The sequence below is a fragment of the Dryas octopetala genome, chromosome 4 (genome assembly GCF_963921425.1).
Source record: "Dryas octopetala chromosome 4, drDryOcto1.1, whole genome shotgun sequence".
In the NCBI taxonomy this organism is placed as follows: domain Eukaryota; kingdom Viridiplantae; phylum Streptophyta; class Magnoliopsida; order Rosales; family Rosaceae; genus Dryas; species Dryas octopetala.
In genome coordinates, this window is record NC_141369.1 from 19,283,898 (window position 1) to 19,309,698 (window position 25,801).

The 25,801-nt window shown below is 37.1% G+C and overlaps 4 protein-coding genes and 1 long non-coding RNA gene across 7 annotated transcripts; 3 read left to right on the forward strand and 2 right to left on the reverse strand.

Annotated features, from left to right (window-relative positions):
• Positions 1-3,320: 3,320 nt before the first annotated feature.
• On the reverse strand, positions 3,321-4,830 carry RLP29 (receptor like protein 29). The gene has a single exon (XM_086242291.1). It carries the CDS (start codon positions 4,790-4,792, stop codon positions 3,389-3,391), a length of 1,404 nt encoding a protein of 467 aa, XP_086098417.1. The 5' UTR covers positions 4,793-4,830; the 3' UTR covers positions 3,321-3,388.
• A 1,903-nt stretch (positions 4,831-6,733) lies between these two features.
• Positions 6,734-10,768, reverse strand: LOC147287745 (Aminotransferase-like, plant mobile domain family protein). 3 transcript variants are annotated; one of them, XM_086240058.1, is made up of 6 exons: positions 10,669-10,768; positions 9,332-9,457; positions 8,558-9,202; positions 8,265-8,432; positions 7,776-8,162; positions 6,734-7,672 (listed from the first exon to the last, which is right to left on the reverse strand). In XM_086240058.1, exons 2-6 carry the CDS (start codon positions 9,437-9,439, stop codon positions 6,794-6,796), a joined length of 2,187 nt encoding a protein of 728 aa, XP_086096184.1. In that variant the 5' UTR covers positions 9,440-9,457; positions 10,669-10,768; the 3' UTR covers positions 6,734-6,793. The 3 variants fall into 3 exon arrangements, with proteins under 3 accessions (XP_086096184.1, XP_086096182.1, XP_086096183.1); XM_086240056.1 differs by having other exon boundaries at positions 6,734-7,681; XM_086240057.1 differs by having other exon boundaries at positions 6,734-7,681; positions 9,332-9,447; positions 10,669-10,740.
• A 3,063-nt stretch (positions 10,769-13,831) lies between these two features.
• LOC147287746 (uncharacterized) lies at positions 13,832-16,769 on the forward strand. Its single transcript, XM_086240948.1, has 2 exons — positions 13,832-15,093; positions 16,371-16,769. The coding sequence occupies exons 1-2, from the start codon at positions 13,832-13,834 to the stop codon at positions 16,423-16,425; spliced, it is 1,317 nt and encodes a 438-aa protein (XP_086097074.1). The 3' UTR covers positions 16,426-16,769.
• A 3,437-nt stretch (positions 16,770-20,206) lies between these two features.
• On the forward strand, positions 20,207-22,671 carry LOC147287747 (uncharacterized). Its single transcript, XM_086240949.1, has 7 exons — positions 20,207-20,282; positions 20,368-20,499; positions 20,645-20,760; positions 21,792-21,916; positions 22,001-22,070; positions 22,193-22,275; positions 22,581-22,671. Exons 1-7 carry the CDS (start codon positions 20,207-20,209, stop codon positions 22,669-22,671), a joined length of 693 nt encoding a protein of 230 aa, XP_086097075.1.
• Positions 22,672-23,957: 1,286 nt separating this feature from the next.
• On the forward strand, positions 23,958-25,801 carry LOC147287748 (uncharacterized). The gene is made up of 3 exons (XR_015121596.1): positions 23,958-24,160; positions 24,259-24,306; positions 25,643-25,801. It is a non-coding gene; the product is annotated as an uncharacterized LOC147287748 (long non-coding RNA).

A 25,801-nucleotide genomic window follows, 5' to 3' on the forward strand; every position in this document is an offset into this window, starting at 1 on the left:
CTGAGCGGGCTGAGCCAATTATAATGAAAAAATTAAATGAATAAAATAAATCTTTCAAGTTAGGATTCTATTGGTCTACAACGGCCCTATGGTAGTGCTCTAAGCCTCTAAACAAAAGGCCCTATGGTTATTAGACCTTAATTTGGTGATGGCTCAACTTTTTTTATTTTTGGGTATGTTATGCACAATCATTCAGGAGAAAAAAATTTATGAGATGGTTCTATATGTTTTATATGATTCGAGAGAGATAAACACATTGGATATATAGGACTGCCCCAGAAAAGTTTTTCTCATAATCTAACCATCTCATTTTCAGTTTATATATAGTTTCTAGACTGGCCAATCAAGCAAAATTCATATTCAAATGTTAAAATATGAAAAAAAAAACAAAAAAACAAAAAATTGTTTCATAACATGTTATGTTATGAGTGTAAATGTAAATAATTATCAAATAAGTGTGATGATTTAAATTAACAATCTAATAACACAATATAGTATAGTCTGGCAAGAAGATGTGTATAATATTCTCAGCTCTTACCATGTTAATATGTAGCATAAGTAAAATAATGCCACCCAATTAATGTCCCCTCCAGGACATATATAGCTGTTATATTCCAATACAGAGATTAAAATGGGCCTTGAGATGATGTGTACAGAAAAGTGCACATACATGCCTTGCGGTTCAAAAGTTCAAAGACATGAATTACATAATAAATCAGATATGATTGAACATGACTTGTTGAAGTTTAGTTGAAACTTGAAAGCATCTCAATTTATTCAAAGTAGGAGAAAAAGAAAAAGGGGAGGCTAGAGAAACCATTCTAGTAACATTTGTACTTGCACAAGTACTGTCTTCCCACGTGAGGCTCTGTGACTTTTTTTTTATGAACTTTGGCCAACAAAGAAAGTGACAGATATATAGTATCTGTCTCAGTCCCCTCTCCTCCTGCAGTAAAGTTTTTTTTTTTTCTTCTATATTTATCCCTCTCTCTCTCTCTCTCTCTCTCTCTCTCTCTCTCTCTCTCTCTCTCTCTCTCTCTCTCTCTCTCTCTCTCATACCCCACACCACACATGTATTGATGCAAATATATATATCCTATATGAAAGCTTTTTTTTTTTTTGGGTCTGAATCATATGTGAAAGCTTATGTACAAGAAAACCCATTTGCTGGCCTTGATGGCTTGCCTTTCACAGGTGCATTTCTTCTCCATATTTGCCAAAACTTTGTTTGGTGACAAGTTGTGGGAGGTACAGTGAAGAGCCTTTCAATGATACATTCAGAGATGCAAACATGAAAAATGAAAGTGGGGTGTGACAAGTGACTGTGCCTCTATACAAACATTTACTTCTCCTTTATTGCATTTGGGAAGGGTTGGGCGTGTGAGATTTTGGATTCTACCTGCTTGAACTGTTTCCTAAAATTGGAAGTTGGCTTTGATTCTTCTACCTTATGATGCCCCATGAATTAATGCCTGCATGTGTGGTTTAATATACTTCACTATCATCAAGATTGTGAATGATGAATGGTGTTTTATTGGATATCAATTTGTATGATATGTTATATACTTATATTATATCATACTGTGAATTAAAAGTAATCAATAATTCAACATTTTTCGGATAAAGCCGGTGAAACTTGATTCAAAGTTGAACAGGGAGTACAGTAAATTCATCATTATATGAGCCACTGGATGAAGAAATATCTATAAAAAGAAGTGAGGATTTATACCAATCCTTTAAGTTTTAACTTTGAAGTGGTTGCTAGACATAACAATATGCACGAGCAAGTTGATAGGGGTTACCTAATGCACAGATTGAATGGGGTGGTGGGTAAATATGTCATTTTGAAAGAGACAACAATAGGACAACAATAGGACAACAGTAAATGTGTAATGAAGGTCCAAAACACTGTTTACAAATAGTGAAGGTTTTTCAATGTCTAAAACGGAGCGTGGAATCCAGCTCTTACAATGTTCATGTGTCCTTCCTATTCCTAATCAGTCCTCTCTGGTGGTCTTGTTTCGTCAAGCTCCACAGGTCAGTTATTGTCCTAGCATACCCCACCTCTGTGGTTTCACTTTCATTATTTGTTTCAATTTTACAAATTAGGTCAAGTATATTAGATCAAAGTTTGTTCTTAACTTTTTACGGTAAAAGTTAAATATCCAGTCAAAAATTAACTAACAAATGATAGAGAAGTCTACAATCTTATATATTGTAGTGTAAGGCCTAATAGTTTCAATGTGAAATATACTCTCAAAATGCTTCCCTGTGTCACGTCATTTGAATAATATATACTTTGGCAACTTATGTTGAGTGATATAAAACACGTGTGACTCAATACGTGCGTGAACTGTCGGTTCTAATTCAAAATTGATTGACACATAATAAAGAGATACATAAACCATTTATATTATATAGGGCAAGACTTAAAATTACCGAAATGAAATATATTCGATGTCAACATTTACCATGAGCATTAACAAACATTGAATTGTGCATTTGAGTTGGGTAGGATTACTGTTTCATATTTATGTCTACTTTCTAAAACAAAAACTCTCTGGCCCCAGCAACCATATGGCTTATCTTTACTAGTGCATAAACCTTTAATCGAACCAACAAGAATCTTGTGATATGGACAATGCAATTCCGAGACAGCAATCCATAGTCCCCAAAATAGTGTCAGATGATGCTTTCTCTTGCATATTGATGGAAATCTCTCCAAAAATAGTGTCAAAATCATCATCATCAAATTTCCATGGAAGTGTTTGCAAAACCATAATAGGGCCACCATATATCCCAACCAAATAATATATGTAATGTGTAGGACTTGTAGAGAATAAGAAATTTGGATTTGAATTAATGCAAATTGTCAAATGAGACTTTGAAAGTGTTAAATCTTTTTTATATTGATTAAATCTGAACTACATTACAGCTCTTACAGCAATGGAGAATCTGGAAATCGCTTTAATATCAACTAGATAATTTATCTGATTGCTCAACTCCAAAAGTAAGTCCTAAGCCTCTTAGGCTCTTAGCTATATTTTACATATATCCAACAATGATTGTGATGCCTCATAAACCAACCCAAACAAAAAGCCAGTAATTTACACCAGACCACATGAAATACAAGAAACAGGGGTCTGCTAAAAATAGAAACTTGTATGGCAGAAGACAACCTTACATTTCTTCTAAACTTGGCAGGTCCTCATGCATCTAAACTAAGAACCCAAATGCACATCAAAGCCTGCAAAGTCCCATAAAATTCTTATATCTATTTAGACAATCTACATTTAAAGTTTTCTACAGAGACCCAGCAACATAATCACTAAGAAATTAGACTAATTAATACACTAATACACAAATATCATCTTGTGAGATTAAAATATCATACTAGAAACAATATTTGATGCAATCCCCAAACACATAAAGCTGTAAACAGAAACAATGGTTTGGAGAGCCCAGATGGAGCTTGACAGTTCTTCAATGGCAGGAGAGGAGAAACATTGCTATTGCTTCCACAAACATTGACTCCAATCTTCAAACTGTGTGCTTCAGAGGGACTCAAACAAAGACCAGGGTTTCCACTGAGATCCAAATTCCTTCCCAACCTCTTCAAGAAACTTGAATTGAAAGGCACAACACCACCCAACATGTTCCTACTAAGATTCAAGTGGTATATGTGTGAGAGGCTGCCAAAGCTCACCGGAATTTCACCGGTTAACCGGTTGTTCTCCAGTGATAAAGTGCTTAGATTCTTAAGCTGTGAAAAGCTTTCTGGTATAGTGCCTGAGTACCCAGAATCAGCAAGCCTGAGTTCTTGTAGTTTCACTAACTTACCAAACTCTAATGGCAGAGGTATATGCATTGGATTACCATCCAAAATGAAATACTGCAAGCTTTGCAATTTCTCCAACCCTTTGGGAAACTGTCCACGCAATTTGTTGTTGCTCAAAGCCATAAAAACCAGTAAACTGAGATTCTCAATACCATCAGGAATGGTGCCAGTAAGTGAGTTTGAGCTCAAGTCAACCTTTTGAAGCACACCCAGTTGGCCAATTGTGTTTGGGATGGACCCTGTGAGCATATTGTAACTCAAATCAAGGCCTTGAAGGTTTTTGAGACTGCCCAGTTGGTATGGGATAGTGCCTGTGAGCATGTTATAGCTCAAATCAAGGTGTACTAAACTGCTCAAGCTGAAAATCTCTAGGGGAATTGTCCCTGTGAGGCGGTTTTGGGACAATGTAAGGATCCGAAGGGACTTGAGTGATGAAATTTGAGGTGGGATTGGACCAATAAGTGCTGGGTTAGATCGGAGACTGAGCTGCTGGATTGAAGCATTGGAGACTCTGTTTTGTGAAATAGAGAGAGTGGTTTTGGTGTGAGTGAAACAATTGAAGAAGAACACAGATTGAAGGTATGGAAGAGCAAAGATTTCTGAAGGGAATGAAGCTGTTTTCTTGCAAGTTGGGTTTGGTGGGGTGCCAAAGTCAAGCCTGGAGACATGAAGGTGGTTATCTTGTCCTACTTTGCACTCTATTCCAGGCCAGGATGAGTCTAGTTGACAAGGGTTTGGATGGGAGATTCTCCAGGTTTGATCAGAGGACATGGAGTCCATGATCTTGAAGAGAGTTTCTGCTTCAGATGGAACCATGTTGTTGGACTGGATGGTGTTGATGGGTTGCTGTTGCTTTGCATGGTCTGCATTGGTGGTAGTGACAGAACGAATAGAAGAAGGGAGTGAGAGCAGAAGCAGAATTAGAGGTAGAGAGAGTGAGTAGGAATGGCACATTGTGTCAAGGTATGGAGGCCTGGTCAGTTGCAGCAGATTGCTGTGTTTTGTGTGGTTTTAGATGTGGGATTTCAATTTCCCATTTCATGTGAGTGTTGAGTGTTGAGTGTTGAGTGTGTGTAAGTGAGAGAGAGAGAGAGAGAGAGAGAGAGAGAGAGAGAGAGAGCTGTAAAGAAGTGACTGAAGTGATAGGAGGAGTGGTAATATCAGAGGGTCCATGACATTTGAGTGAGAACTTGATTATTTGAAGCCAAGGTAGGGTCAACAGATTGATAACTTATTAGGCTGAAAGTTGAGTGTTGTGGACATTTCACTGCACTTTTCCAGGCATTTGGTTTTTTTTTTTTTTGGAGGGTTTTTATTCACAGGCACTTCACACATATCAGGTAAATTCGAGTGTTGTTTTTACGCACGTAAGAATTCAAACTTAAAACGCAAGAGTTTACACCTTCATACTCACCATGGGGGTTTGATACCAAGCATTAGAGTCACTAGAATATGGGCATTTATGTCAATCACAATAGTCACATTGGAATTGTATCCCCACAAAAGGTAATGAGATTCTTTGTCTGCAACCAACCTCAAAATCAGGTGTAAATTGTCGAGTTTAATAAACAACAGCCTTAAACCTTACCGATGACGCTCACTGAAAATCATGACAGAAATAAAAACCAGGTAGTATTGCATAACAGCTCAAACAAAATTTCATGAATTGCTGAAATCATTCACTAAACTAACATAAACTAAACTAGTCATTGTTGGAAGTGTTTGGTTTTTCATAGAAACCCATGTTTTAGATTTCTTCTTAGTATAGTAAATTTTTCTTAAGACAAATGCAGAAGTCTGACAGTACTGAAGAATGGCTACAAAATACAAAAGGGTTAATCCAACTACCCAATTACATCTTGTTCTGAACGAATATGCTTCCTAAGTAATTTGTACACTTCCGAATTGAATGCAATAGAAAAGTTTGTCCTCCTCTTATAATAGTCAAAGGAATAGTTATGTGTCAAATAATGAATTACCCTAGACAAAATGCAGAAGTCAGGTTTCATTTTAATCTGGAAATAATTGCAAAACCCTTGAATGGTCCTCTTCAATTCAGATTTACGGGTCCATTGTCCCTTGCAATTCAGATTTAAAATGCAAATTTTACATAAATTGTGTAGACGGGATTAACAAATTCAATCTATGTGAACTTACACTTTATCTCTGGAAAACAACCGGTTAATTGGTTATTTAGTTGATTAGATTAAAGGAAGAAAAATTTTGCATGACTAAGTTTATGTAAATTAAATAAGAATCACATCTTCGAATGTTTGTGGACACACAATTCCCTTGCTTAGGGCTTATCTTTTGTGATAAAAAATATTTGTGATTTTGATATTAATTTGAATTCAACACAATAACATGTTCATGCCTAAGGTACATTGAACCCTAAGAGTGAACCCAGAAATTTCTGTAATAAGGACCAAACAAAAATAGAAAAAAAAAAAAAAAACAATAAGTACTTGACGAAAGACATCAAAAACAATTTATCTTAAGAAATGCATCAAAAACAAAGAAATATAAAAGAAAACAAAAGAGTGGGATTATTTGGACCAAATTATTTCATAACTTGATTGTTGACCCAACTTCTTTTATTTAATTTAATTTTTTCACCTATTACCCATAAAAGATTTAGTATCCAAATGTTGTTGTGAAGTATGGGTTATATATTTGATTTAATTTAATGAAAATTCCAATTTAGAGAATCTCGATAATGTTCAAGAATATAGAAGAATAGAAGAGAACATAACATGCTTTTACAATGACAGATATGCTCAAAACATTTGAATTTTTTTTTTTTTCAAAAGCTTGCAGGGGCCATAGCCCCTCTTAGTCCCTTGTACGCCCCTGAATTATAGATTCATCTGATATAGATAAGGCAATGCAAGGGCAAAAATAATAGTAATAAGATTGAACATAGAATTATCAGAATATAGTGATTGCACCTTTACTTTATACTACAACACTACATTTACTCTGCTGGGCAATGCCCTGAGTTTCAAGAGAAGACTCTGGAACAACCTCTGCTTCCACTTTGGCTGTTTGTGGATCACTTTCATTGGTAACATGAGGAAGCTCTTCGTCATCAACCTTGTTAGCTGGTGCAAGAAGCTGAGAGTCACTAACCTCCTCAGCTGCTTGAGAAAGATGTGAGTCGACAATCTCCTTATTTGCATCACAGATCTGTGGGTCAATGACCTTTGTTACATCAAAGATCCGCGACTCAGCTACCTTAGTTGAATCAGAAAGATGTGAATCGACTTCGTTCATTACATCACAAAACTGTGAGTCGTTTAACTTTTCGGCTTCTTCAAAAATATGTGTTTCATCAACCTTAACAACTGCATGATCCTCACCAGCCGCATGGCTTAGCTCTGAATGATCGAACCCAATGTCAGCATTGCAAAGCTGCACATTCTCACCCTCATCATCTCCATTGATCATATGTAAAGCAGTGACCTCACTATCAACAGGATATAGTTGAGAATGATCCTCCTCTCTATGTGCATGATGTAATTGTAACCGGTCAACCCCGACAGTGGCACCACAAAACTGAGATTGATCATCCTCACTAGCAGCATTATATTGTGCTTGATCATCCTTCCGCAAACGTTTTCCTGTACCTTTTCTTCTTACCCTCTCCTTTCCTCTTACCCTTTTTCCAAGTTCAATTTGTGGGGTGGTTGACACTAAGGCTGGACCGCCGACCTGGTCCCTCAAACATTCATGCGCAATAGACCTGATCCTAGCAATTAAGTCAACTTGTTCGGGATCCAAACCTTTTGTTGAGAATGTATCTGCTATGTGTGCAATATTTCTCAAACCAGAATTCTGCAAAAGCTAATAATGTTATCATATAAGAATAATACATAATTGCTTTACCCTCGCACTTGACAATAACCGATAAATTTATAACTGATTCAGACAGTCTTACCGTTCTTTGAAACTCCGATGAGAGAGATATAGGCCTCCCTACAAATCTACGTGTAATTTTCAGGTACCACTGCATATAATCACTTTCTTCTGCACCATCATCACCTTCCACAATGTGAAATCGACGCTCAAACCATTCAGTAAGCTCTGACTCCATTTTCCCCGACAAGTCAACCCCACCATCAACTCCACGACTTTTTCTCTCCCATCGCTGTACATCCTCAGGGATTGACTGAAGCATGCCATATTGCCTTAGGCAACGATTTGGGAGATGCCTTTCTGCCTTGTCAAAGCAAATTAACATTGTTTTTGACCTCCCTAATATCAGATTGCACTTAATATCTTCTGGAATCACTGTACTGTCCACATTTCTATAAAGCCACTCCACCTATAAGTCAACACCTTACCAAATGTATTATGCATCTACATTACATATTAGAATATATATTGAATCACTTACAACGAAGAAAAGTGAAAGGAAAAAACTTACATCGCATGGTTTCAGGTTATCCAGAGCTTTACGGTAAAAAACCACATCACGGTTTGTTGTTGGCCCACTTTGTTTTCCCTTCCAGCTAAGCACAAAAGGGAAACGATCATGCAATGGTTCATGATTGAGCTTTGGTCGCCCAATATTCAGGTGAAAGTAACTCCAGCACTGAAAAAATATTTATATACAATCAAAATAGCATATCGACAAGAAGCAATTACCAATACAAGCTAAAAGAACAGCTGAAAACTAGAAAAAAAGAAGGAAATAAAGTAAAAGGGCCTCTAAATAACCTGTAGCAGGGTTAAACAGCCACTAATTGTACTTTGAGATCTCAGAGAGGCATTGCCAAGTGCCCTGTACAAGAATGCCAAGGCTGCTGCCCCCCAGGCATAATTCCCACATACGTCAAAATTCTCGAACAATGGAAGGTACATGACAGGGACTTTATTCCCAGTGGTAGTGGAAAATATTGTACTCCCAACAAGGTACAAGAGGTATGCGCGTGTGTGGCACTCAATCACTTCAAGTGGTGCATCTTCAGGACAATGGGAAAAGAACTCTTTCAACCAGCTTAGCTTCACCATTCCACCACTAGTATAACCAGGCTCCGGTATTTTTCCAAGATACCTCTCACAAACTGAGTTACAGGTGGTATATGTTATACCAATTACAGGTTCTCCATCAATTGCTAGTCCAAGCAAAAGTGCAACATCCTTAAGGGTTACTGTCATTTCCCCAACATTCAGGTGAAAAGTGTTTGTTTCTCTCCTCCACCTTTCAACTAGTGCAGAAATGAGTGGGTTATCTAGACTAATTGCAGGAATCAATCTTAAATAACCAAAGCCGGCCTTCTCTACCAACTCAATCTGTTTTTCCGTGAGCGTCCACTGATCAAGTTTCGATGTGTGTTCATGACATCTAAGTGCACCACGCTCCTGTAGGTGTTAATTAAAGTATTATTATATACAAGTTAAACAGCCATCCAGAGTAGGGAAAATATTTCATTAAATAAACAGAAGGAAAAAAATAAATAATAAAAAGCCTTATTTGATGGTGCACTGCACCTGTCCATCCCATACTGCTGAAGAGACGTGCTTCTCCTGATCATAAAGCACCGAACCATCAATTGGTCCAGGATTTGACCCATAAGGGTCTACCATAGCTAATTCCATGCCTGACACTGATAGAAACTATCCACCAGTTTATAGGGAATATTAGCTCCATAAAATGTATATATGAAGAGAGCAACTAGGTGCATAATCATATTAGTAAATCTGTTAAATACAGCAATGAGAAATTACAAATGAATTAACTATGCTCTATATTTGGCTCTAACTTCTATCAAGTCCACAATGTATGGTGAGTTTCATCTCCAGTCAACTTGACTTTCATATGGGACTCAGGTAATTCGAGCATAAAATATTACATGAACGTTGCTACCAGAAAAACCAATAAGAAAAACTTCAGTGACATTAGAATTTCGACCTTTTCTAATGCTCTACCCAAATCAAATTAAGAGACCTGTATTGAAAATCTTAATCCTTGCACTTTGCAATATATCCAATACTAGAATTTAGAGATCATTTGAGAAAGCTCCTACTTCAGTTTGTTTTCACTCAAGAAATTCTAAGAAAAATTCTTCAAATCATGTTACAGATCCATTTGTCTCAGCTTACACACTAAGAATTGAAGTTCCACTGATCATCTACATTTACCTTCACAAAAATATTATATGAAAGAAACTTCTATTATTACTAGTAATATTATAAATATTATCTTCAAAATAAAGTTCTAGGTCTCCAAACTGTTGCTATCTGTGAAAACTTCTCCATCAAAACAAATGAGAGCTTAGGAGAATCATATCTCTGTCAAAGTCTCACTTTGAAAAATTAAAAAACGGAGGCATTATGCACAATTTTTTCAAATTACAAACTTTGAATTAGAATACAGCACCCAAAACCCTAATTAAATATCTAAAGCAATTCAGGTTTAATTACTATAGAAACTCATTCCATCGAAAACTTATATCCATAACCCTGTAATCTGCAATGCTACGCCGAACAAAGAACTAATTCTCAATCATAATCAGCACCAAAATCAAAGTTCCCCGTTTGGTTTCCGAGAAAACAGACGAAAATAAAAGAAAACGAGATTCCGAGTCAGTAATGTTTTCCAGTTCGATTTTTTTATTCAGAGAAATTCACGTGAGCCCAAAACTATGGTGGAATAACGCTCTGTTTGAGAAGCAAAGCTTATATGAAGTTTTTTGTTTTAGTGGTAAAATTTTCTCGGCAACCAAACAGAGAGCTCAGACCTCAGAGGAGAGAAAGAAAAGAGAATTTTATGAGGCGAAAAGGTGTACAGACACAGAAGGACATGAGGGTTGGGGGAATAAACAAACCTGAAATGCAAATCAAGCCAAAACGACGACGGAGAGCTGCGTCGACGAACGCAAGCAATTGAAGCCTCGAAACGACGATGGAAGCTAAGGCAAAACAAAAACTGATTTCCCATCTTACTAGGGCTCGAATTTTGGGCGGGTTTAACTGCCCTAACCCGAGCCACAATACTCACTTTGGGCCGAGTTAAAAAATGACTTTGGGCTGGCCTTGTATTGAGAAAGAAATATCGGCACAATTTGAAGCTCCTATAGTTGATATTTCTGTTGCAGTTGATTCTCTTCTATAACAAACAATTGGTGGAGGCTATTTCGACGACTTCTATTGCTAAGTTGACTATCTAATATATTTTGGACAAATTTTTTTTATTTTACTCTTTCTTGCCAAAAAAATTATGAAATTATTCAGACTCATTCAACAGTATGCCACCGAAATATACTAAACAGTTCGGCAATTTACGGCCGAATATAATGACAATGTTCGATAAAATATTGTTGAATGCCTTTTTCATTTACATTCGGTGGTTACTTATCGAAAACTCTGTCAATGTTAAACAGTTAGGCGTCAAATAACCACAAACATTTTGGCAGATAAGTGTCGAATGATCCGATGAATAAAATTTAAATTTTTTATTTTAAGAGTAAAATTGGAATTTAAAAATAGGATGATCAACTCAGCAATGAAGGGTAGTCGGAATAGCTTAGGCCGTAACAATTTCTACTGTCAAATTTAGCCAAACAACCTTTGGCCATCCAAAAACCAATTGTATGAGAAAAACTTGGGTGAAATAGTCATACATGGTCATCATGTTAATGTGGTCTAAGCATTCATGTATAATCATGTGTTAAAAATTTTCAATCCAAATACACATCATACCATGTCTGTAGAATGACATGGTATAATCGTCTTACCCAAATTTTTCTCCATTGTACTACCAAGATATAAATAACATCACACAATAGTGTTATACCTTCTCTATTTTTATACTACAATTTTATACTATTTTATGTGATAACTTACATAGCATTCATACATTGGCCATTAAAAAATAAAAATAAAAACCTTAAAAGAAAAAGAAAAACTTTATCTAATAAAATAATAACACGTAAGGTGGTATAAAAATATAGTATAAGAATGTGGTAAGTATAATATTATTAATAAACCTACCACCCCTACTTGGTATTTCTATTCTACCTATTTGATGAAATTAATTACAGTTAATTTTGATCAAACTCCTGGTTTTATTTACTTTACAAGCGTGCCAAACATCTTATTTGGAAGGAATGAGAAATGAATTCAGTAATTCACATTCTGCTCTTGATTACGGCCAAACAAACTGCTGGAAATTTCTTATGATATTAATATGGGGGGGCTATTCAGACCACCCAAAACCACTAAGTTGACCACCCAAACAATTTTTTGCTCATTTTGCCCCTAAACTCATTTCTCCAATTTTGGCCGGCCACCCCTCCCTGCTACCAGCGCAGCGCAACCCCACCCCTCCCCATCACTAGCGCGACCCACCTACCCAGATCTCCCCTTTCTCTGCCTCCCTCCCTCACCGGACAACCATGGGTGGCCAGCGCAACCTCACCCCTCTTAGCCGCCGGCGCGACCTCACCCCTCCCATCGCCAGCGCGACCCACCCACCCCCGATCTCCTTTCTCTCTCTGCCTCCTTCCCTCACCGGACCACCATGGGTGGCCGACGCGACCCCATAGACCTCCAGATCGGGGGTCGCGCCTGCCACCCATGGTGGTCCGGTGAGGGAGGGAAGCAGAGAGAGGGAAGAAGGCAGAGAGAAGAGAGATCGGGGTAGGTGGGTCGCGCTGGCGATAGGAAGGGGTAGGGTCGACCGACGAAAGGGATGGGTGGGGTCACTCCGGCAATGGGGATAGGATGGGGTTGCGCTGGCGGCGGGGAGGGGTGGCCTGCCAAAATTGGAGAAATGAGTTTAGGGGTAAAATGGGCAAAAAATTGTGGAGGTGATCAACTTAGTGGTTTTGGGTGGTCTGAATAGCCCCCCTATTAATATAAAGCTTGGATAAGTTGGGCTTGAGCCCGCCACAATACTGAAATAAAATATAAAAAAAGAAGAAAAAAGAAAACAAGGCTTTGACCCCAAAATCAAGTAACATGATTGGAATGAAGGGTGCAGGTGCATCTTTTAAAAGTGGACTGAGGTTTTAATTGTAGCGAGTGGGTTGATTCGTCTATTATTTGCTTGGGCTCAAAATAGGGCCTATTTTGTCGATGGTCCAAATAAAGCTATTTTGTCAGTCAGTGGCCCAAAACATTGTTATATATATAGAGAAGTGCTCTAAAGCTAACTAGTTAGTAAGTTAATACGAAGCTAACCAGTTAGCAAGTTAATACGAAGCTAACCATGCTTTTGGGCCCACCACATCACTAATCTCATAATCCGAACCATCAATTATTTAGGTCATATTTCAAAGATCATCATTGCAAAAAATCAACTAAATCGAAAATCATGTAGTCATCTAATTAAGATGAAATAAATAGACGATCAGTATTTTCGATAAAAGCATAGAAATAGTTGTTATTATAATCAAATCGCTAAATGACTTTTGATTTTAGAGATTTTTTACAGGAATGATCTTTGAAGTAGGGCTTAAAAAATAAACGGTTCGGATTTTGAGATTACAGTGGACCCAACAGGGTTGTTAATTTTGTATTAACTTACTAACTAGTTAATTTTAGAGCATTTTTGTATATATATATATATATATATATATAGGAGTGCTCTAAAACTAACTAGTTAGCAAGTTAATATGAAGCTAATCATGTTTTTGGGACCACCACATAACTAATCTCATAATCTAAACCACCAATTATTTAAGTCATACTTCAAAGATCATAATTACAAAAAATCAACCAAATCAGAAATCATTTAGTCATCTAATTGAGATCAAATAAATAGACGATCAGTGTTTTCGATAAAAGCATATAAATAGTTGTTGTTATAATCAAATGACTAAATGATTTTCGATTTTGAAGATTTTTTATAGGGATGATCTTTGAAGTATGGTCTAAAAAATAGACGATTCAGATTTTGAGATTATATTGTGCGGTGAGCCCAATAAGATTGTTAGCTTTGTATTAACTTGCTAACTAGTTAGTTTTAGAGCACTCCTATACTCCTATATGGTGGTTGAGGCGAATAAATTTCCCAGTGTAGCGGAAACAGTCGCCAAGTTTGGAGGAAAATATAGGTCCGATGCGAAGTTGAAGAAAGCCATACTGGATGCTGGGATTCAAGGAAGCGTGAAGCCTGCGCAGGGTAAGTCCCTATTCTTATGTTTCGTTCAGATTATGAGCGATGATTCCGTTTCTTTCGTTGTTAAATCCATCAAATTGAGCGATGTTGATGGCCGCCTCCGTAGTTCCACCACCTCCACCTCCACCAATTCCATTAATTCCATTCCTTCTAAATTACTTCGGCCAGTGGGTTATACTCCCACCGTCCCGTATATTGATCCTCGCTTTGTGAGTTGCGGCCTCTTCGGCTCTCGTATTGTTTTCACGGGCATGCCGGACTATTGCGTGCCTACTCTAATTTGGGCGTTAGATGTTGATGAAACTGTGAAACCCAACTCGCTCTTCAAACCCTATCCATTGCTGAGTTTCAATCATGTAAAATATGCCCCCAAGCTGGTGGAGCTGCAAGGCAAACTCTATGCTTTCAACTGTTACTCCAAAGATCCTGAAGATTGCTTTATTGACGTGTTCGACCCGACTCAGGGTATATGGACTTGTCTGCCGTATCCTTACTTTAATTGCCGGATAGAACACCAACATTTCTCTACTGTAATTGCCGGCCACAAAATCTTACTCTCCCATCGGCATGTGAAAGGAGTGTTCTGCTTGGAGCCTGAAATAAAAGATTGGAAAAAACTATCTTCTTTGGGAGCTGGCCTTCCCTTTGAAGGCAATGCAGTTAGAGCTTTTGATGCATGTGGTGGTTTCCTAATGTTTAACTATGAATATGGTAAACCTGATACTATATCAGTCTTCTTCATGTCGGAGCAATTTGACTCTGTCAAACCTTTGAAACCTGTGAAGCTGCCTTGTTTGCCCCATGAATTTAACATTTCCCACGATTTTAGTTTTGAGTCTTTTGACCATCTAGGAGGTGGTGCTGGAACTTTCTGCCTTGTTCTTAACACATTCTTTACCAAAGTGGAGTATGAATTCGATGGTGTTGTTTACAATGATTTTCCGCTGCACAAAAACAAGGGGTTTGTTCTTTTCATAACATTTGAATATGAAATCACCAAATCAGACTCGGGCTCCGAATTGGAATGCACGTACAAAATCCTCAATATGAACCAAATTGAATACACACCCCATACTGAAGTGGAATCAGCTGTGACCCTTGAATATCTTCTGTATGATACCTTTGTGCTGTAAGTTCTTCTGACCCATACATATATTTCCTTTCTTTAACTTCCTCATCCGTCTATTTACATTTATGTATTTAATCAGTGATATATTTTCTCTTGATTGCAAGTGTCTGAATGATAAACTAAACCTGCAAATCAATTGCTTATTTGCATGGCCTCACTTCTTGCTTGTAAAGTATACAACAATAAAGTTGTTAACCAATGCCACTTGTGTTATGCAATGTTCTAGTGATTGTTGTCGTCGTTTGTGGATATGTAATTTGGTGAAAGCAACCAATCAGTTGGAGAAAACATGCATGACCACACTGGCTTAATAGCATAATAATATAAATGAGAATATTCATGTGGAATTTATTGCATTTTATGTGTAATATGTTGAGAACCCCAACACAATCAACAAACTAATTTAGTCTTGAGATTAGAATATCTAGGATTGAATAATCTACCATTCTACCTGGCTGTGAGTGCAATGCACAATATGTTAGAGAAAGTCTGAATTTTAACTTATTTTAATTTCAGTTAATCAACTGAAAAAGTCACCATAAATGTCATTCGTATAGAGGGGTAATAGGCTAAGGTTGTTAAACTAGAATTATGAAGCTTGTTGATGGAATGACAGCTATTTGCTTTCTTTCTTTTATTTTTTATTCCTTGAGAAGTAAAAACTACCATTTTTTGTTAACTTTTTTTTTTTTTTGAAGTTTGTAATTGAATTTTAGCTATCGGATTTGTTAATTTACTTTATGGGAAAATACATATACCTGCATGTGAATCTTTATATATGTTTGTTCATTTGCTTTTAAGAAAAATGCTAAATTATTTTTTTGTTTCCATAGTTAATTTTGTTAATCATGTCTATGTAGCTAGTTAATAGCTCCAAAATTGCAATTACGGTCAAATCAAGATTTCTGTTGAGGCGTTATTCCAGTTTTTGTGTGTGGGTTTAGAACCTTATAATAGTAACTCAAAAAGATTGAAATAGCCTTCATGTGGGCATATTCTGTGAATTAGTTTGGGAAATCTTGATTTGGCCTTAATTGTAATTGTTAATTGACTAGGTGGATATGATTGACAAAATTAAAATCAGAGGAATCAAAATTATGTTGATGCAATATATGGCTTCTAAACTGGTGCATCCATACATGCTGCTTTTGTGTGTTCAGAAATTTGAAGGGATTCATAGTTATACAAATCCTGGAGTATTTAATTAATTAGCTGCAGTGGACATGTATTTATTTGATATGGAATCGGTTTGTGATATATCCTATTCAACATAACAGGAGCAGTAGAGAGGACGAGACACAACAGGAGCAGTATAGAGGACTAGGACACTGATGCTTAGGATGAATGAAGGTCGTGCTTTTGAATTTCCAAGGTTGTTCCCGGCCACTAGTGGTAGTGGGGCTTTATTTATCTCTTAGGCAAAACTCGTTCTATTACCAATGTTTTAGTTAAATGAGTTTGTGTTTTGGATTCTAGAATTGAGGAATGCAGGAGGGTTCAACCAAGTCAATGCATACTCTAATAGATCTATCTATCTTATCTTGCAAATTTAATTATTATTTTCTTTACCCAACTACAGGTTAGGTCTCAACTTACAGTTAATCTAGTGGTACTATGACCCAATGCCTGGATGAGTTATTTGATCAAAAGTATATATATTAGCTTGCAAAAGTTTCACACAACCATCTATTTTATTATTTTTTTCTCCCAATGTTTTCTTTCTTTCTTTGGTTTTTTCCCAGTGTGGATGTATTTTTATGCGTGCAAATCAGAAAATCCTAGGTAAAGTAGGCAAACATATCATCACCCATTCAGAAAGGGCAAACTGCAAAACTTGCATTCGAAAAGGTGGTTGCTCAAAATGTTTTTTTTTTGTCGAAATAAAAGTTGCATTAAAAGAGCCCAAAAGGCATTGAGAATACAAAGTAGGAGCCTATAAACCAAAAACATAAAAAATAGATAATAAGTGACCTAAACAGTAAAGCCCATCTAAACAGAAAACCAAACCCTAGGCTAAGGAGGTGGGTCATGAGAGCCACTCCACCAGTGGTTGGAAGCCGAGAAACACCGTGAGGTGAAAGTGAGCAGAACCCACAGAATCCCCAATATCTCATCGTGTCAGCACTAAGCAAGAACCACATCCACCAAAGGAGTCAGAGAGACTCCAGAAAATAAAGAGTAACCGTAACCGAGGAAGATAGAGGTGTGAACACCTGAGCCGAAGCGCACATCTTTCAGTGATATTACGACAACCACGTTCCAACCATCATTGCCAAAAGACGAAGATGACAGGCCGGGAGGTGGGAACATGCGGAGGCAGCGAATGTCCGATGCTTGGCGACGAGAAATTGAGAATGAAAACAAGGGGAGTAGAGATCTCCAGGTCTGAGCATATAGCTCAAGCAAAAGTCACCACAAAAAAGGGGAAGCAAAAGTCACCACCAAAGGGTTAAACAAACTCCACAAACGGGATAGATCTCAAAAAGAGAGATGAAAACTTCAAATCAAACCACCACAAGAGAAGGGTGGAACAAAACACAATAAAATTGGAGTTATGAGGTTCCAATCAAACCACCACTAAGAGGGTGGAACAAAACACAAGAAAATTTGAAAAAGAAATCACCACAAAAGTGGGAGAAGCAGCACTCAAAGGGAGAGATAGGTATGGCTGGGTGAGGAGGGGTGTGGGTCGAGATGGGTGAGGAGGAGAGTGGGAGGGTCGGGTCGGGATGGGTGAGAAGGAAGGGGTGGGTCGGGATGGTTGTGGAGGGGGTGGGTAGGGTTGGTTATGGGGTTTGTTTCGGGGGGAGGGCAGGGGGATAACAGAGGGAAGGTGGTTCAGCGAGGGGAAGGGAAGGGGGAGGGGAGGGAGAAGAGGTGGCGAGGGGAGAGGGAGGGGGAGGGGAGGGAAGGGTGGCGGCTGACTCTCAAACCAGCAGCTTAGGGTTTCTAGAGCAGAGGCTCCAGAAAGAAATCAAAATGTTTAGACAACTCTTAACTTGGTTTGTTGGTGTGTGCAATCAAGACCTCCAAATATGCATAACCAAAAAAAAAAAAAAATCCAAATATGCAAATATCAGGGCGCTAATTGCAAATACATCGAGTCCCTAATATTAAAATTGAATTAAGACATAAATAAATATACCTAACAATAGCCAATCATAGAGCCAGTAGGGCAACTGAATTTGGTTTACAAACAAGGAACAGTCCTAGGTATGTAGCAAAACAAAGATCGAATCCAGTCTGTAATGGGTGGCCATTGCCCAATTGTAGTTTGTTCATTTTGTTTCCCTTTAAGAATTTAAACACTTGCTAAAGATATGATCTATTACTCTAAGATTTTGTCCTACTAAATATAAGTTGATCTAAATTTGAATGTATAATCGTCATTCATAATTTAATAGCATAACATTTAAGATATTAATAAATGTTAGGGATCCTAAATTTATATCCCAAATTTGGATCTCAAATACACGTGTCAGTGTTTCACTTGTTATAAAATTAATAATCATTGGGTGGGTTATGTATGAATCAATAAAGTACTGACACATATTTGGGGATACTTATTTGAGATCCCTAGCACTATTTTTTTTTTTTTGGTTGCGGATTCTCACCATAAACCGGTTGGTCCCAAATTTTTATAACAATCGATCGCTGCATCAAGCAATCGGCACCGCTTCCTCCCTTGATTTGTGAGGGTATTTTTCCGATGGTTCACCCCTTACCCTCTTAGGTGGTAGAATGGTCTTGTGGAGGCTGCATGTTCTTCAAAATTCTGGAGTTAAAACCTAACATAAAGCCGACAAACCAGCGTCAATTGGTTGATGCAGCAATCGGTTGTTATAAAAATTTGGGACCTACCGATCAGTGGCAAGAATTCGCAAAAAAAAAAAATCTGCAAACGTTCGTCTTAGAGTCCAACTGTATATATATATAATAATGCTCTAAAACTAACTGGTTAGCAAGTTAATACAAAATTAATCACCCTGTTGGGCCCACCGCACAATGTAATCTCAAAATTCGAATAGTCCATTTTTTGGGGCTTACTTCAAAGATCATTTGTGTAAAAAATCTCCAAAATCGAAATCCACTGATCATTCCGGTGTCGTCCGATCATCCATTTAAGCAACGACGTCGGAGGAACGACAACAAACCTGATTTGAGCTTCATCGGAGATTTTGACTTTTCGACAACGGCTTGACTTTCCGTTGATACCACAGCTTCCTCTCCTCACGTAGGTCATGTTGGTGACCTCCTTTTGCCTTAACAACCACTGTGTGTGGCAAATCGGACGAGGAGAAACTCTACCTGGGCTAATTGAATTTTAAGGTTTTTGTTTTACACACAAACCACTTAACCATACCAGTTATGAATGGTTTGGTTTATAAATTATTTTTGATGTCCAAACTGGACCTAACGGACCGCGTCCACCCCTAAAATATTATTGTTTTGATACTGAACAAAACTAATTGATGGGCAGCCATACCTGGGGGGAATGTTAAAAACACAAAATATAAGGGTACGAAATATATTTTAACTTTCATTATATAATTTAGAGATAATTAGACTTAGATCCTTTAGAAAAACAGTTTTTAGATGAAGACCGGAGGTGTTTTAAAATTTATAAGAAAATCATTTTAATTCATAATAAAGTCATTTTAATTTATAAAAAATCTTTTAATTTATAAAAAAATCTTTTTAATTCATAAGAAAATCTTTTTAATTCATAAGTCTTTCCCCGATTTGAAGGGTATTTCTCTTTATTTAAAGGGTATTTCTCCTCCTAGGTGTAGAGTTGGCGTTGTAAATCTCGGAGTTAAAACCTAATATGCAGCCGAAAAAAAAAAAAAAAAAAAAAAAAAAAAACCTTAATTAAAATCATAAATTACTACCGGTCTTAGTTTAAGAAAGACTCATAAAATAGACTGCACTCTAAGTCTCCCTATAATTTATATATATAATAAACAAAGCAAAATTAAATAAGAAAATATCACATAGAATAAAATAAATAGAAAATTACGAATAAATGAATAAAAATTTTGAAATTGCATCATAGTCAATAAGGTTTTTGTTTCATATATTGGTCAATCCAGTTTTATATTATCATCCCATAATGGTCAACGGGCCAAACACATTTCTGTACTTTTCATTTAATATTCGGATGAAAAATGACATTCTTACCCGAAATGGTAAATTTTCTATCCCTCCTGGTAGTTTTCATACCGTCATCGATTCAAATTCGGTGATTGTATTCAATGATTGTCCCCCCTGCAGGAATTGTTGCGGATTCAAGTGCTTATGATCAAAGTAAACGGTTGCGAACTGGTGGTGACTACACACAGACTGGTTATAGCAGCCCATCTCCTTTTCATCCACCTCCCCCACCTGTTTGGGGACCACATGGTTAATTAAACTTTCTCATCTCGTTTCCTGCCCGAAATATTGTTATGTTTTTAAGGAACAGATATTAGAATGGAATATGTAATCTGGGAAAAAAATAGTTGTTTCTGCTACTCAATGGAGTGTATAGTTTCCAGACTTTCTCATGTTAATGTTGCTTATGTGGCCCAGGTATATGGCTCCCCCACCTCAGGTTATCCTGTTCCTCCAGTACCAATGCCCTCTTCTGCTCCTGTACCAGCACCTAGCAGTTGTGTACCTGTTCTGGTAATATGCCATATGTGTCTTCAGCACCTTGTTTTTATAAAATTGCTGTCTTAAAGCATGTTTAACTACTGATTTTTGTTCGACAAAAAAAAAAAAAAAAAACTGGTTGTTGTGTTTATGCTCTTATGTGTAGTCTGTCTCCTTCATTACGTTAATCACGTTACTCACATATCACCATGCTGACATGGACTCGTTAACTATTCAACAAGAGGTATGCTTGGAAATGTGTTCGTCAGGCTATAACTTAATTCAAGAAGGCCAACATCCTGACTACTTTGATGTGCCTTACGTTTTCTTTTTAGTGAACATACATCATTGCTTGGAGGTCTGCATATCATGGATCTAATATATGTTAGTTCAATTGTGTTACAAGTTGCTTGAGTCACTTTATTTCCTAGGCAATTTCAATTTTCAAGGGACACTGGTGAGGCTCAAACCTGGGATGGGCCCTTGGCAAACAGCTATATTTACTACCAGGTTATCCCATAGGTCTCCTTCAGTCACAATATTAGCGAGGATTGATTGCCATTATTTGGAGTTTTATAGCACGAGCCTCTTTGATAGGTTTCCTTATTTAAGTCACGCAATGTCTTAGGGTGGTTAAGATTTCCTCAGGCTCATCTCTGTTTCATGCAGTGATTTTCTGATGCCTCATGCTAAGATGGTTGTTTAGTAGGTCTTGCCTTAAAAATTGATACATAACTAGTTAGGTTGTGTGCATTAGTTGTAAGACTTTGAATATCCACCTTCAAACATAGATAGTTAGATACAGGACTAGGGGTGGGCATGAGTTGTATTGGAGCGTGTTTGGAGGATAGTTCTATCTGAAACTATTATGTCATAGGTCCTACCAAATAGTTAGTGTTAGATAGCAATTCATTTGGTTTGGGTTTCTCATTCTTACTTGTTTGCTTTAATATTGTTGTTTCATATCTGGAAAGTATCTTCTGAGTGTTGGCCGCTCATGGTGAGTGATGTGGTAGGAAGCCTATAATATTTTATTTTTTGTGATGCTTTCTGGTTTCCTGCAGAACACAAATGATAATCCACCATGCAATACCTTATTTATTGGCAATCTGGGAGAGAGCATTAATGAGGAAGAACTGAGGGGCCTATTCAGCTCATATGAATGTCTCATCCCTTTTCATCTTGCAATGTGTTTCGTCTCTTTGTATCACAGTACAGATGCCCACTAAGTAGCAGAACCTTTTGTCTTATTTCATAATTTTTGGTCATGCAGACAACCTGGGTTTAAGCAAATGAAGGTCTTGAGACAGGAAAGGCATACTGTTTGCTACATTGAGTTTGCAGTAAGTAATATTTATTCAGCAGTTATGCATTGATCATTAACGTTTTTATATTGAGAGACATATTCATAGTACCTACCCTTGTTCTGTATTTGCTAAAAGGATTTTCTGCATAACCCATGCAGGATGTAAACAGTGCCACCAATGTACACCATAATTTGCAGGGTGCTGTTATCCCCAGTTCTGGTTCTGTAGGCATGAGAATACAATATCCTTCTAGACTTTTTTTTATGGCTAATCTATTGTTTGTTTATGCAACTTTTATATATTAATTGAACTGCAAGCATTCGGAAGCGTAGGTTTAAATGCCTTCTAGCATGTACCTGGGTTATTATATGTAATGTTAGCCAGTCAACTGCATTGGGTGATTGCTTTTCATTATCTAGTATTTGTTGGAACACAGGGTTCTGATCCACTTCACCGAATGAGATATATATATGCTGCTTGTGACTTGTCTATGTTCTTCCTTTTATGATTGGTAATTTATGTGTTTTTCCTTGACTTTATATATACGTATTTGAAGAACCCATTTGGGAAATGGAAAGATGGAAACCACCCTGGTGCTGTCCCTGCTACCAATGGAGCTCCACCAACCATGACATAGCAGTAGCTTGAAGGGGATGTACTCTTTTTTCTTATGCTACCGACAAACACAAGCACATGATAGGATGCATCTTGCAGCTGTTTCATGCATCCATTTCATAGTCAAGTCATCATCAGCATTAGCATCTCTCCTCATGTGAATGAATGCACATAGTGGCATCATGAACATACCATTTGGGCATGTTATACTAACTTATTTGAGACATGCATTTGTCAGCAGTATGTGTTAATGCCTGGATATTAGGGGCTCAAATATTGTTATCATCTATAGGATGAGTGGTGCATGGGTATGCAGATTTGTTGGGTTTGGGTGTTTTTTTTTTTTGCTTCATATTAAATGGTTGTACATCAGAATTAGGAATGCCGATCTATATAGACATCTTGCTACCTTAGATGTTTTTTTTCCATAGGTTTGATTAATTCACTTATTTCAACCAATCATCTGAAGATGGTCCTCAGTTCTATTGCATGGTATTAATTTTATTAGCTAGGATGTGGAAACTTAGGAAATCACACCATTATCATGTTTTCCTTTCCATCACCATTGTCAATTCCATCACGACATACTATAATTTAGATTGGTCGTAAGTCATCATTTAAGAAAGGAGCTAGTAATGTTATTTTAACATTCAAGATGTTCGAAGCATAACTTTTCAGAAAGATGTTGGGAATTATATGCTATATGATTTATATACAGGATTTTCCAATTCAAAATGACAAAGCTTCTATTCATTTGAGGAGGTCAGGTGTCTGAAGCTGCTCTTTTGTTTCAGGTAATATTACATCACTAGGCAAGGTTACTGGTTGACACCCCCTGTGGAGGTTTTAATTCACATCCATTGAGGGTGAAATGTTTTTGTATCTTGGGTGAAGCCCCCCTTAAGGCTAATAGGAGGCGTGACATTTATCGTTGAAAGAAAACTCATTATGAGCGCTCCTAATTCCTATTGTCAGTATTTTAGTATTACAAGTTTCAATAAAATATGATTGAACTATTTGTTGGTCCTTGGGTGCCATTTAATTTATTCTTGTAAGTGAAATGACTTGAAGGGTATGAAGACAATGTTGGTTCTGGTATGAAAACAAGAGAGAAGTGTGTTTACAGATGATGCCTACTTATTGAAATAGTTTCAATTGTTGGTTCACTTTAACTTTTTCCCTGCTTTAGGATTGATATATATTGGGTCATTTGAAGTTTCTGGGACATGGCTCTGGTTTAATCCCCGACTTAGAGTTTTATATCTAAGCCTGACTTGGATATAAAAAGACTTCATTTGAGTGCTCTCTCTCTCTCTCATGTTCTGTCTTGCAGTCCTGGCTGGCAATATAGGAAATTTCACAAACTTATTATAATCAATATTTAGGAAATTCCGTTAGATTATTGTTGCACTTAGTTCCAGGACCTTAACGTTTATTGTGATTATTCCAGTTCAAGAAAGATGGGAGTGAAGATGATTCAGGGAGTGCTTCTAGAGGAAACTGGTGGCAAGGTATGATACTGCAGTTTTTGTACAGGTGCATGAACTGCCTTTCTGGAATCTGTATGTACTATTCTAACATTTTTTCTTCTATATTTTTCCATCTGTAGGGTCTCTCTAGTATTAGGAGCTCATCGTCCCAGACATATACTCATCAGGTATATTCTTCTTTATAAAAAGGAAAGGTATATTATTTCTGAAACATTTACTATGAATAGTAGATGGAGAGTTATTGGATGACATAATACTTCTTTTTTCTTTTGGCAAACCTTGGTCATGTTCTCTTTGAACTTTCCTGAAGTACAAATTTGGTGAATCTTTACATCCACCTTTAGAATCTTACTCTCCGGTTTGACATTCTATATTAGTGGTCATTTATCTTAACAAAAGTTTAGTAGTTCATTTAATTTAGAGTGCGTTAACATGCAGGTACTGATACCACAAATTATTAACCAAAACCACCTAAAGCCCCTTTCTTTCTTTGCGGGCCAACTACCACAATGCTAATATTCTTTTGCGGACACCACGCCTAATATTCTTTTTTTTTGCCAAATCGATCTCTTTCTTCAACTTTACCAAATCGACAATTGTTCATCTTCACTCACAAACATCGTTCTGCAATTGCAAGCCTGCAACTCCAAAAAAACTGCAGTTTCAGTTTACTTTGCAGTTTCAGAAACTGCAGTTTCACTTGCAGTTTCAGAAACTGCAGTTTCACTTACACTACAACTGCAAGCTTACAACTCAAATAAACTGCAGTTTCAGTTCATTTGCAGTTTCTGAAACTGCAGTTGCAACTCAAATAAACTGCAGTTTCACTTACATTACAACTGCAAGCTTACAACTCAAAAAAACTGCAGTTTCAGTTCATTTGCAGTTTCTGAAACTGCAGTTGTAACTCAAATAAACTGCAGTTTCAGTTCATTTGTAGTTTCAGAAACTGCAGTTAGTAACTACAACTCCAATAAACTGCAGTTTCAGTTTACTTCCAATGTTCCAGAAATTGCAGTTTCAGAATCAAGAACCTTCTACTGATAAAAAATCAAAGTAGGAGTCTACGTACCACAAGTGGTCAAAGCAGATCTAGAAGGCTTCGATCAAGCTCGGAGCAGATCCATTAGAAGGCTTCGAGCAGGCTTCGATCAAGCACACAGAGAGAGAGAGAGAGAGAGAGAGAGAGAGAGAGAGAGAGAGAAAGAAAGAAAGAAAGAAAGAAAGAGAGAGAGAGAAAGAAATACACGCAGCTGCTAAGCAGCCCGCTCAGCTGCAGTCAACTAAAGCCCATGCAGTCAAACTAACCTAATTGTTAATAAAACTAACCTAATTATTATATATTAATAATAGTGGTACTACAAGTTAAAAAACATAGGAAATGTGTAGTTATGGGTAATTATTTCTTTAATTTATATAATTTGATTTCATGGCGTCATATATTTTCCTAGTTTGAAGTTGATTTAACTAAAACGGGTTTCTGTTTGTGTATGTGCTTTGCAGATATATATAGGAAATAGGATAGCAGTAGATCGTCGTGGATGGCTAGTTCGTTTTCCTCCAGCCCAAAAACAATGAGTCAGTCATATGGAACAGTAGTAGTTATATATAAGCATCTTTAGTTTTACTGTAAAAAAAGATGAAGTACTCTCTTGACTGTAA